Source organism: Rhinatrema bivittatum, chromosome 8 (assembly GCF_901001135.1).
Source record: "Rhinatrema bivittatum chromosome 8, aRhiBiv1.1, whole genome shotgun sequence".
Taxonomy (NCBI): domain Eukaryota; kingdom Metazoa; phylum Chordata; class Amphibia; order Gymnophiona; family Rhinatrematidae; genus Rhinatrema; species Rhinatrema bivittatum.
Genome location: NC_042622.1, coordinates 154392784 through 154406469, shown reverse-complemented (window position 1 = coordinate 154406469; position 13686 = coordinate 154392784). Strand labels below are relative to the sequence as shown.

General features: G+C 50.6%; 1 protein-coding gene across 1 annotated transcript in view; it reads left to right on the top strand.

Annotated features, from left to right (window-relative positions):
• Positions 1 to 13686, top strand: part of DPP3 (dipeptidyl peptidase 3) — a 118231-nt gene that overhangs the window by 87272 nt on the left and 17273 nt on the right. The window contains exons 12-14 of the mRNA XM_029613091.1: positions 5547 to 5639; positions 6914 to 6976; positions 7129 to 7253. Of these exons, the coding sequence (XP_029468951.1) occupies positions 5547 to 5639; positions 6914 to 6976; positions 7129 to 7253 (281 nt within the window). The remainder of the gene's footprint in view (positions 1 to 5546; positions 5640 to 6913; positions 6977 to 7128; positions 7254 to 13686) is intronic.

Sequence of the window (13686 nt, the reverse complement as noted above, 5' to 3'; positions counted from 1 at the left end):
CAACCAGTTTCACCCCCCTAAAGCTTAAAGGGGTGAAGCTTGAAACACTATAATTCTAAACCCTTTATTAATCACGGATTGTTTTCTACAGCCCTCAAATATATTAGAACACAACTTTATTTCCTTGTCCTTTAGTTACACAACAGGGTTAAGAATTCATCCCAACACATCACAGAGTTTAGGGATTCCAATTATCTTCAATGCAGGATTTGCTACCTGTTAGAGTAGGAGACCAGGTTAACAGCTGAAAGACATATTTGAGATTGTTACAAACAACTTCCATTAATGATTAACTGCCTTTACAGTTTAAGGTTTCACAAACCCATCCCCCCCGTGGGTTTATTCCAATGTGTTTCTTTAACCAGAACTGCAATGTCTTCTAATAACCATTTAGTTAACAACTCTGTGTAAACTGCAAACCTTCTAAACCCTACACACAGACCTCCTTATAACCATGTTGCAGCGCAATACTGTAAAGTGCGGCCGCGGTTCCCTGCTCCTAACCTGCTTTCTACTCGCTTTCCGGCCACGTTAGCCCTTCCTGCGATACACAATCCCCTTTAACTGATTCTTACCGCCTCTTTAAATCCCCGGGTAACCCCTTCCACACGCGGCATGTATATCAGATGTAAACGAGCGAATTAGCTATTCCCTTCCATACAGTAACGCGCGCCCCGACTATCGCTGTTTTACCCTGCCATTTTGCCCCGCGTTTAACCTGCTAAATTACCGCCTACCCCTGCGTTAGAGGCAAGGGTTAAGGGTAGACGGCAAACTTTCCCACAAAAGAAAACCTAAAAATGGGTATAAATACCTTGGATGTCACTTTCCGAATCCCCCATCTCCACGCGGGCGGGCGTGCGTGCGGTCATCGAGGCGGGAGCCGGCGGGCGCGCGTTTATCCAGGCGGCGGCGGGAGCCAGCGGGGGCGCGTTCATCTGACGGGCTGTCATCGAGGCGGGAACCGGCGGGCGGGCGTGCTGTCATCAAGGCGGGAGCCGGCGGGCGGGTGGCCGCGCGTTCATCCAGGCGGCGGTGGCGGGAGCCGGCGGGCGTGCGTTTATCCAGGCACGGCGGTAGGAGCCGGCGGGCGCGCATTCATCCAGCGGGCTGTCATCGAGGCAGAGCTGGCGGGCGGGTGTGCTGTCATCGAGGTGGGAGCCAGCAGGCGGGAGGGCGCGCGTTCATCCAGGCGGCGGTGGGAGCCGGCGGGCTCGCGTTTATCCAGGCGGCGGCGGTGGGAGCCGGCGGGTGCGCGCGGTGGGAACCAGTGGGCGCGTGTTTGTCCAGGCGGCGGCGGTGGGAGCCGGCGGGCGCGCGTTCATCCAGGCGGCGGTGGCGGGAGCCGGCGGGCGCGCGTTCATCCAGGCTGCAGCGGCGGGAGCCGACGGGCGGGCGTGCGTTCATCCAGGCAGAGGGAGCCGGCGGCGAAAGCGGCCTCCAGCAACCCCCGCCGGCAGTGAATGAATGCACGCCTGTGTACGCCCGTGCAATTTTGGCGCTCAAGGCAGGGCATTAGAGAACGCCGACGTCACGTGCCGTGCCGTCAAACGGCGTGACATCACGCCTTGAGCGCCGAAATTGCACGGGCGTACACAGGCGTGCATTCATTCACTGCCGGCGGGGGTTGCTGGAGGCCGCTTTCGCCACCGGCTCCCTCCACCTGGATGAACGCACGCCCGCCCGCCGGCTCCCGCCGCCGCCGCCTGGACAAACGCGCGCCCGCCAGCTCCCACCGCCGCCGCCTGGATGAACGCCCGCCCACCCGCCCGCTGGCTCCTGCCGCCGCCGCCTGGATGAACGCCCGCCCGCCGGCTCCCGCCGCCGCCGCCTGGATGAACGCGCTCCCGCCGCGCCTGGATGAACGCGCGCCCGCCGGCTCCCGCCTCGATGACAGCACGCCCGCCCGCCAGCTCCCGCCTCGATGACAGCCCGCCGGCTACCGCCTCGATGAACTCGCTCCCGCCTCGAACGTGCGCCCGCCGGCTCCCGCCAGTAAGTTTACTTTTTTTACACTTTATTCCCGTTTTAATTTTCGTCCTGCGCCTTGCTTCGGGAGGGGGGGAACCATCCACTTCCTGGTACCTGTCATTTCAAATGTCAGTTGAAATGACATTTGAAATGACAGGTACCAGCGCACCCAGGATACTGTATAGGCGCTGTATTAAGCGCCTATACAGTAAAATGGGTTGCGCGGGCCTAACCCTTCACCTAACGCTTCGCAGACGCGGCTTGCATTTGCAAGCAATTTAAATAGAGTATCGAGCGGTATGTGAGCAGGACTGTGCGTGCGGGGAACGAGGGTGCGCCCGGCACTACCGCACTCTTTCTAACGTGGCCTTACTGTATCGACCTGTTGGTTAGAATTCCTATTCAACAGTAGCTTTAAGGCATTAGCAATTGCTCTTAATAGATCATCAAGGAAGCTCCATTAGGTGCAGGCACTCTAATTAGTATACTCCAGCCTCCCCTTAAGATGCAGCAAACTGCAACCTCAGTGCCCTTGGACTAAACATACAGGGCCTGATATAGAAAGCGCATTTCACGCTGGATAGTAGGACTTATCCGGCTATCTAGTGGTCCACTGAAAATCAGTGGTCACTAAATAGCCAGATAAGTCACTTACCTGGCTATCCTTTAGCTGGCCAATTTGTGGGCCAGCAGTGGGCGGATCTGGGCGCTGCTACTTATCCAGTTAACTTAACTGGATAAGTAGCAATATTCATTCTTATCCGATTACGTTAATCGGATAAGTTAGATCAGTCATAGAGCTGATCTTAGGCCTAGATTCATCAAATTGCTATAATTTCCCCTGGAAATATGGTGCGTTGTTCAGCTGCAATAAAAATGGGGCAGGGTTAGGCACATTTCTTAAATCCCGGATTGCATAGGTAAATTTCACAACCCATGATAGAATCGAGTGTCACAGGACAAAGTATAGCGGTGTGCGAAGCATTGCGCATCCAAACCAGGAGATACGTGCAAATCTCTGGCCAGCACGCCTCAAGTGGGTTTTAAAGGCCGACAGAGTACACACATATCTCCCGCTATGTGCACATGTGAAAAAGTATAGAAAAAGGGGCAGGGCCTAGGCATGTAGGGGGAAGCCAGTTGATGTGCGCATATATATACTTACGCAAACAGGTGCCTGCCGGGGTCCCCTGCCTCGTAACTTTACTACTGCCATGGATGGCATGTAAGTCATAAAAGAAAAAAATCTAGGATAGTCAGTGGGATATTATGGGTTGGGGATAATATGAGGAAAGAAAGACCTATAAACTAGGGGGCTAGGAAGTCCTATCCCTCGCCTGGGCAAACTGGAAACAAACTGGTGAAACTGGCAATGACGACGGCGTGTGTCCCTTTTAGTTTAGCGCTTTAACTAAAGTAACCACATACACAAACCTTCAGAGTGCAGTGTCTCTTATGCACTCCAAAGGCTTTTCTGGAAAACAAGCAAACATTTTCAGTTATCACCTTATTATTTATGGTAATCTCAAACCCATCTTCCCCTTGCAGCCCAGAACGCCATCCACGTGAACCTGTATCCCATCCTTAAAATATCCCCACTTACGTGGTGGAAGCTGGATTTGCACGCACATAAGCGCATCCATTTCAAACAGGGCGCACATGTACTCGCTTCCAGCATATGTTATACCATGCGCACATGTGTGCGCTTATGTAATACAATGGCCACAACTATTATAACATAGGCGCATATATGCATGCATGGTATAACATAGGCTGGAAATGCGTACAAGTGTGTCCTATTTGAAATGGACGCACACATGTACATGCAAATCCCACTTCCATCATGTAAGTGGGCCAGTGAAGCAGCCACTATTCTACTACTAGTACACTTCCCCCTAACATCAAAGATGTAGGAAGAGAGGGCAGGTAAGGGGTTTTTTTTTGGCCCAGCAGGGTTGTGTAGGTGTGTGTCAGAAAAACCCTTGTTTTATCGCTCATGATAATAGCTGCAATAACAGCCGCTATGGCACAATATAAACTGTTTTTTCCCTCTACCGCACAAAAAAGGTGTAGTTAAATGCAACATTAAATCCCCGCATTAGTGTGCATCATTTTTCTGTGAAGTGCGGTAGGAGTCCCTCGTTTGCATAATTTTCTAACTTTTGCATACTCATATTGCAGGCAAATATGCAACGCGATAAGGATTGCATGTTTATCGCATATTAGACCCCTTTTATCACGCCATAACGCCTTAACGCGGTTTGATGAATGACCCTGTTAGCCACTTTTAACTTATTCGGCTATGTAGCGCCTTGTAGCTTAGGTACAGTCCCTTTTCTATGCAGGAACTACTACCAAATTATCACACCAACCCATCATTCTTCCAACATTCTTTCCCAGGCCACGTGTCCACCAAAGTGAACAAGCACTGCATAGTTTGGACTGCAGTAGAGCCTTGGCCTTCTACCTGGAGCGGACTAAAGCCCATTGAAAGTCCATCCATCTTTTTTTTTTTTTAATATCAACAAATTGGAGATAGCTGTTGCCTACAGATTTTATCTAATTGGCTAGTAATCTGCATCTATTTCTGTTATGCCCAAGCAGACTTGATTCTGCTAGGCTCACTCTTGGTGGCTCACCTGTGATCAGCCCCTTTGGAGGAGATCTGCAGGGTTGCAATGTGGAGATCTCTCTTCACATTCACATCTCACTATTGTTTGGACAGAGATGCCCAATACAAAAGTAGGTTCGGCCAGTCTATGCTGCATGATTTGTTTGAGATGTAGACGCCACCTCTTTTCTCTCCTAGGGCCTATTTTTGATCCAGCTTTCCCTCATAGGTTAAGTATAAAATGGAAAAAAAAAATTACCAGCAAAAATATTGTTGTGCACATTGGCATTTGTTATTGTTGTTCCCCCTTTTCTTTCGTTGGGGACAGCCTGTAACTAGAGATTCCTCATGTGTGAGGACGGCCATCCTGCTTGTCCTCAGAGAAAGCAGATATCAGTCCGCACAAAACCTGCTCACTTCCCCATGGAGATGGTTTCTCTGTTTTTCTGTTAAAATGCAAGACTGAGAGCCCACTCCCCCATGGATGCATGGCCTAATGGCATTCTGGGCATGCTCAGTAAGGACAGTCAAAGTTCTAGAAACTTTGACATAAGCTTTCCAAACTGGACTCCATCAGATGATGTCACCAACAAGTGAGAACTGACATTCTGCTGTCCTCAGAGAACAGCCGTTATAGGTAAGCAGCTTCGCTTTCTTTCCCAGGTGCTGCGTCAGTTTGAGATGAGATAATGTTTAGAATAAATAATGAATAACCTGAGACTGACAGGAAATCCGCACTCTATTTTACACTCTCACTCTCCCCACTTCTGTCATCCTCGCTCCTCCAACTCTCATCCTTTCTCCTTCACCCCTCTCTCTGTCTCATACTCTCACTCCCCCCACTTATCACCATCTGTCGCCCCACTACTCTGCCTCTCACCTTCTCCCCACTACCTCTGTCACTCTCACACATTCTCATCTCCTCCATCTTTCCTTTTCTGTTTTCCTTTTAATTGCAATGCAGGACCTGTATATTAAGTGGAAGAGCCCTTCCTTCGAAGTACAGGTGGGCTTACATGAATTGCTGGGACATGGAAGCGGAAAACTCTTCCTACAGGTAGGTTCCTTCCATCCCCCCTGGATCAAGGGCATATTCAGCCCCTGAATCTCTCTGTATTTTGCTAGCGTCTTCTCCCACGTATTTAGCTTCTGTGCTGTCCGCAATTCGCCAGTTTTCTCCCATGTATTTAACCCCTGTGCTCTCTGCATTTTGGTGCAGTCTCCTCTGGTATTTTTAGCCCCTCTATTCTCTGCATTTATTTTTATTTATTTATTTATTTATTTATTTATTTATTTATTTAGAGTTTTTCTATACCGGCATTCGTGATTAGAAACCACATCATGCCGGTTTACATACAACAAGGGGGTGTGAACAAAAAACGGAACATAAACAAGTGCAAAGAGATCAAAAGTTACATTACAACAAGGGTCTTGTAACTGGGGAGAGAATTAGAATAAGAAAACCGAGAAGTTAGGATTAAATTATTTACATTATATTTATTATTTTATTTTTATTTATTAACTTTTATTTACCGACATTCGTGAAGCACATCATGCCGGTTTACAAAGAACTCAGGTGGGAGATACAGTGAAACAATATAACAATATAATATAATATAACAATGAAACATTATAACAAAGTGAAGTCTCTTATATTATATTGTGAAGTCTCTTATAAAATTTGCTATCTCATATAAAAGTTGCTATCATTCAATTCGGATCTGGGAAGGCTTGTCTAAATAGCCAAGTCTTAAGCCCTTTTTTAAAAGTAGGTAGGCATGGTTCTTGTCTCAAATCCAGAGGATTTGAGACAAGAACCAAGAGGACTCTGGCAAAATGCAGAGACAGCCTATGCTGTCTCTTTTTTTTTGCCAGAGTCCTCTCTGGTATTTTCACCCCCTGCACTCTGCATTTTGCTGGAGTCTCTTCTAGGATTTACAGTCCTTGCATTATCTGCAGTTTGTTTTAGTCTCTTCTGGTATTTTCAGCCCCTGCGCTCTCTGCATTTTGCCAGAGTCTCTTCCGATATTTTGAGATCCTGCACTTTCTGCATTTTGCTTGAGTCTCCTCTGGCATTTTTAGCTTCTGCATTTTGTTGGAGTCTTTGTTGCTATTTTTCAGCCTCTGCTCTTTCTGCATTTTGTTGGAGTCTGTTCCAGCATTTTCAGCCCCTATACATTCTGCACTTTCCCAGAGTCTCTTTGGGTATTTTCAGCCTATGCTGTCTCTGCATTTATAGAAGCGTAAGCCAGTATTTTCAGCTTTTGTGCTCTCTGTATTTCTCTGGAGTCTTCTCCAACATTTTCACATCTCTGGTTCCTTCCATTGCAGGATGAGAAAGGCATCTTTAACTTTGATAAGTCAGTGGTAACCAACCCAGAAACTGGTGAGCAGGTGAGCATGGGTTGTAGTTTTGCATGTACAAATTCCAGGATAGACTGGATTCCAGGAATCATGTGTGTATGTCCATCAAATGACCATGTTCTATATATGCACTGAGGATAAAGCCAAGCCTGGCTGACCCCACACTTTCTATCCTTCTGCAGATCCAGAGCTGGTATAAGGGCAGTGAGACCTGGGACAGCAAGTTCTCCACCATTGCTTCCACTTATGAAGAGTGTCGGGCAGAGTGTGTGGGGCTGTATCTCTGCCTGAAGAAAGAGGTTCTCAAGTAAGATAGATCAGAGGACTGGGGATACAGTCTCTTCTTTACTTGAGATCTCTTGTCAGCTATTCATACTATATTCTTTAGATGTCTCAAGGTGCTGCTGCACCCTCCCCCCCCCCCCCCCCCCCCCCCCCCCCACGAGGTCTCTCTTCACTTGTCTCAGGCTTTCTGGATGCAGGGTACAGCACCCCTGATGCTGTACAGGATGTCAATGCAAGGTACTGGCCTAAATAAGGGCCGTTCCCGGATCAGTCCAGACCATGGGTTATGTCCCCCTTCCAACATATGGAGTCAGAGCAAAAACTGTAAGGATGGCCTCTAATAGGATGGAGCGCCCTCTGCGTCCCTTCAGTATTACTCTGACTCCAGCAGATGAACATGGCACCTGCGGTTCCCCAGTAGTTTTGAACAGAGAATATTTCTGTTTTCTCTTACTTCCTATTTACTTATTTCTTTGGTATGGATCAATTTGGGAAAAAAAAAAAGAGTTTTTGTTGAGGCTTGCAGACAGAACTTTGTCAGGGACTGTTTCTCTTCTGCTTCTGTGTCTACTTGTTTGGGGTAAGTCCTCTAATTTTTAATTTCAGGTTAATTTTTCATACTTACTGTCCTTTTGCTGTCTGGGTGCACGTTGGTGGTCCAACCTCTCCCCCTTCAGCAGCAGCAGGCTGCCCCGAGACGCCGTTTCCTCAGGGCAGCAGGGTCAGAGAGGCGCCATTCCTCTGACAAGCAGGTTTACCTGCCCTTCTGCTGCTGACTGTGTTCGGGAGACTTTATCTCTCCCATGCCGCGCTCGTCGCAATGCTTGGCCTGTGGAGAGCCCGGGTTGTGGCTCTCCAGGGACGACCTATGCATGAGGTGCCTCCCCAACGGGGGGATCCTCGAGGCCAGCAGGACGCCTAAGTTCATGCTCTCAAGTGCACCCGCCTTCAGGAGAGCCGGCCCTGTTCCCTTCCGAAGCGGGAACGGCGGCCATTTTGTTTTCGCAGCTTCCAGCTCCTGCGCCTCCCGATACCGATTCGGACCCCGGAGTTTCGCCATCTCTGCCGATCCTGACCCCGGCGACCACCCCCCTCCCCCTGATATGGGTCTCTCTTCAGGGCAGCTGGATACAGTTCCTACTCCTGCCCCTCCCCCGGGTCCGTTTTCGACGGATTTTTTCTGCTGCTTCACAGTGCTTATTTAGCATGGCTTGCACAGCAGCAGGACCCAGCTCCAGCTCCCCCTCCCCCTAAGGTCAGTAGGATTGAGGGGTCTGGGGATTTTTTCATCCACCCCCTGGGAGCAGGACCCCCTCTGGCTCAGGATTCGATGTCCCACCAGGTGCAGGACCTCAGGTCCCACAAGGGTCCACTGGAGCTGGGGTTCCTCCAATTTCAGGAGTTCCACAGGGGTCCTTTAGGGTCCGGGTACTTTCCCATCCCCTCAATCCAGCCCCCCCCCCCCCTCAGGATCCATTTCAGGACCCGGACCTGGATGACCCAGCTCCATGCCCCCAAATGGAAGGAGACGATTCCCGGGTCTTGAGGCTCTTCCAGAGCAATGAGCTCGATCCACTTATTCCCCATGTCCTGGAAGAACTGGATATCGAGGTCCCACAGGAATCCGTGGGGGCCAACACGACATGGAGGAAGGGGGATCCGGTTTTGGCGGGCCTCCGCCCACCAGCGAAGACTTTTCCTTTTCACCGTATGCTCCTCCAGTTGTTGTCAAGAGAGTGGGATGCTCCTGAAGCCTCCCTCAGGGTTGGTAGAGCGATGGACAAGTTGTACCCACTCCCTGAAGATTCTCTGTACTTCCTGAAGGTTCCAAAAATTGATGCCTCAGTATCCGTGGTTACGAAGAGAACAACTATCCCGGTCACAGGGGGTACAGCTTTGAGAGATATTCAGGATCGTAAGCTCGAGATTTACTAGAATCTTTGAAGTCTCTGCCTTGGGGGTCAGAGCGGCTGTTTGTAAGTCCCTCATGCAACAAGCAGGTCTTTGCTGGATGCAACAACTGCTCAGTGCACAGGAGTTACCTCCAGAGGAGGCACAGCAAGTGGACCGCCTGGAAGCTGTTATCGCTTACAGTGCGGATGCTCTGTATGATCTACTCCGCGTTCTAGCCAGGTCCATGGTCTCCGCTGTTTCGGCTCGACGTTTGCTTTGGCTCCGGATTCTTCTTCCAAAGCTTGCCTAGGCTCCCTGCCTTTCAAAGGAAAAGTTTCTTTTTGGAGAGGAACTGGACCAGCTCATCCAGTCACTTGGTGAGAAGAAGGTTCATAAATTACCCGAAGATCATCCTCGAGTTTCCAGGACTTTCAATCCGACTCGCTTCCGTTTCCGGGGTCAGCATCGCTTCCGGCAGACAAGACTGGTCTCGCAAAGGCCGGCTTCCTCCCGCTCGCAGTCCTGGTCTCATTCCTTTTGAGGCCGATGAACCACCAAGGATAACCCCCCCCCCAAGGGGCTTCCAAGTCCTCTCAATGAAGTATTGCTGACCGACTCTTCCACCCCCAAGATAGGGGGACGGCTGTCTCTCTTCTATGAGGAGTGGGTCAAGATCACCTCAGACCAGTGGGTTCTGGATATTCTAAAACATGGCTACGAGTTAGAATTTGCTCAGCCCCTAAGAGACAGGTTTATCTTCTCCCCCTGCGGACTGATGACGAAGCAAATCATAGTGCGTCAAACACTCGATTGTCTCCGGAACTTAGGGGCCATCATCCCTGTCCCTCGGGCGGAACAAGGTCTAGGTCATTATTCCATCTACTTCGTGGTCCCCAAGAAGAAGGGTTCCTTCCATCCAATCCTCGATCTCAAGATGGTCAACAGGTCTCTCAAGATTCCACATGTCAGGATGGAAACCTTGCGTTCCGTGATTTCAGCCGTACACCAAGGTGATTTCAGCCGTACACCAAGGTGATTTCAGCCGTACACCAAGGGGATGTGCAGGTAGGCCTCACAGAGGCCTACCTGCACATCCCCATCCTCCCAGCGCACGAGTGCTTCCTCCGCTTCAAAATTCTCGGGCTCCATTATCAATTTCAGGCGCTGCCCTTTGGGCTGGCGACTGCACCGTGGACGTTCACCAAGGTGATTGGGGTTGTGGCGGCCACCCTGCGGAAGGAGGGGATTCTAGTGCACCCTTACTTGGACGACTGGCTCATCAGAACGAAGTCCCGAGCCCTCTGCCAACTAGCGGTCAACAGGGTGCTTTGTCTCCTCCACTCCCTAGAATGGATCGTCAATCTCGCCAAGAGCAGTCTTGCTCCATCGCAGACGCTCAACTTCCTAGGGGCACACTCAATACCAATCGAGGGAAGGTTTTTCTTCGTTACGATCGGGCTCAAGTTCTCCTCCTTCAAGTACAACGCTTCAGGGATCTCTCCCTTCCTACGGCCTGGGACTACCTCCAAGTGCTGGGATCCATGGCCTCGACTATAGATTTAGTGCTGTGGGCCTTTGCTCATATGCGTCCCTTACAGCGGACGTTGCTTTCTCGCTGGAAACCAGAGTCAAGGGATTTTCAGGCCACCCTCCCTCTGTCGGACTCGATCAGGGACAGTCTGCTCTGGTGGCTCAGTCTGGATCACTTGTTACAGGGAGTGGACCTAGACATCCCACAGTGGGTGGTCGTCACTACGGATGCCAGTCTCTCAGGCTGGGGAGCAGTGTGCGGCACGCAGTCTTCCCAGGGGAAGTGGTCGCCCGAACATGTGACATGGCCTATCAATCGTCTGGAGACCAGAGTGGTTCATCTCGCGCTGAAGCGTTTCCTCTCCCTAGTCCAAGGAAGAGCAGTGAGAATCCTCTCCGACAACGTGACCACAGTAGCGTATGTCAACCACCAAGGAGGCACGAGAAGCTGTCAAGTCTCCCTAGAGGCGGACATGTTGATGGCATGGGCAGAGCTCCATCTGTCCAGGCTAGCGGCATCCCACATAGCGGGAGTAGACAACGTTCAAGCGGACTTCCTAAGCCGTCAACGCCTGGCCCCAGGGGAGTGGGAGATCTCCGGAGCAGCGATGGAACTGCTTGTCCAACGATGGGGTTTTCCCCACCTAGACCTTATGGTGACGTTCCGGAATGCAAAGGCCCCGTGCTTCTTCAGTCGCAGGAGAGAACACGGCGCAGTAGGAGTGGATGCCCTGGTTCTTCCCTGGCCACAAAACGTGCTCCTCTATGTGTTCCCACCATGGCCTCTGGTAAGGAAGGTACTTCGGAGGATAGAACACCACCACGGTCCGGTAATCCTTGTGGCACCGGAATGGCCTCGACGACCATGGTTCGCAGACTTGGTCAACCTGACAGTGGACGGACCTCTTCAACTGGGCCAGCTGCCGAACCTGCTACGGCAGGGACCAGTATTTTTTGACCGGGCAGATCGCTTCTCTCTTGCGGCCTGGCTTTTGAACGACACAGATTGAGAAGACACGGTTACCCGTAGGTGGTTATTTCCACCCTCCTGTGGTCAAGGAAAACCTCTACGTCCATTGCGTATGTCTGGGTCTGGAAAGTGTTTGAAGCGTGGTGTACCTCTATGCATGTGTCTCCCCCGTCACGCTTCCATCACCCACATTCTCTCCTTCCTGCGAGGGTTAGAGAAAGACTTGGCCTACAACTCGCTGAGGGTTCAGGTGGCGGTCCTTGGGGCCCGGGTATGTCCTCTTGATGGAGTTCTCCTTTCCTCCCATTCAGATATAATTCGGTTTCTACAGGGTGTAAAACATGTCAAACCTCCGGTTCACTCCTTGTGTCCCTCTTGGAGTCTCAATTTGGTCCTCCGGATCCTCTGTGGGTCTCCGTTTGAACCTCTTGCCAATGCTTCTCTTAAGGATCTCACCCTCAAGACGGTCTTCCTGGTATCCCTTTGTTTGGCTCGTAGGATCTCCGAATTCCACGCTCTCTCATGGCAGGAGCCCTATCTCCACTTCACAGATTCAGGAGTTTCCTTACACACAGTACCCTCCTTCCTTCCCAAGGTGGTCTCCGCCTTCCATTTGAATCAGTCGGTGGAACTGCCCTCTTTCCCGGATGACAGTCCCAGGTAGCTTTGACGACTCGATGTAAAGCGGGTCCTTATCCGATATTTGGAAGCAATGAATGATTTTTGCGTCACGGACCACCTTTTTGTTCTCTGGGGCGGACCCAAGAAGGGATGCAAGGCTTCCAAGACCACTATTGCCCGCTGGTTGAAGGAAGCGATCTCTGCTGCATACATCGGCGCTGGTCGTTCTCCTCTGGAAGGCATCAAAGATCATTCCCTTCGCGCACAAGCTGTCTCCTGGGTTGAGAGCCGGGCGGTCTCTCCACAAGAGATTTGCAGAGCGGCTACCTGGAAGTCGCTGCACACCTTTGCCAGACACTATCACTTGAATGTCCAGGCTCCGGGTTTCGACTCGTTCGGAGCTCAAGTCATTTCAGCTGGGCTATCAGGGGCCCACCCTATGTAGGGAAGCTTTGGTACATCCCACGGTCTGGACTGATCCGGGTATGTACAGGGAAAAGAAAATTATTTCCTTACCTGCTAATTTTCGTTCCTGTAGTACTACGGATCAGTCCAGACGCCCTCCCTAAGTCTGTTCTGGGATAAGGTTTTGGGATCAGCTCGACTGCTTCTTTCTGTGTCTGTCTGGCAGTTCTTCTTACAAGTTCTTTCTACAAGTACGTATGCAGAGCTCATTCTGCAAGTTTTCTAAAAGTTACGTGTTCTCAGTTACGTGTTCACAGTTTTCAAATTTGTGTTTATCCATACAAAGTGCTTTTTCTAGCTTTGTTATTCATAATACTGAAAGGACACAGAGGGCGCTCCAACCTATTAGGGGCCATCCTTACAGTTTTTGCTCTGACTCCATCTGCAGGAAGGGGGACATAACCCATGGTCAGGACTGATCCGTGGTACTACAAGAACGAAAATTAGCAGGTAAGGAAATAATTTTCTTGTCTTCAACCTAGCCATCCTCCCGCACAGGTTGAGCCCTTGGGATCTGGGTGCTGATAGGTCTCTGCAGCGGCAGTACATGATGGTGAGTCTAGCTGGACAAAAAGGGCAGGCTACAGCAAGGCTTGGGCAGGCTGGATGAGGCAAGACTTGAGACAGGCTCGACGAGGCAAGGCTTGGTACAGGCTGAATGAGGCAAGGCTTGGTTCTGGGAACAGGGCAGGACAAGAACAGGACTGGTCAAGGACTAAACTAGGCAAACAAGTGCAGGACTAGACAAGGCAGATAAAGATAGGAGCAAACCAGGACAACATGGAAAAAAGAACATAGAAGCCTGAAGGCAACAAGGCTGGAGGCCAGTAGGCCATTAAGCTACAGGAAGGCTTGGATAGGCCACAAGGCAAGGTACAAGGCTAGAATGGCCAGGTCAGAGAGCCAAGGGTGATGCCATCAAAAGGCAAGAATACAATGGGAGGGCTGTGTTACATAGGTCAGGAGTTTGGGTGTG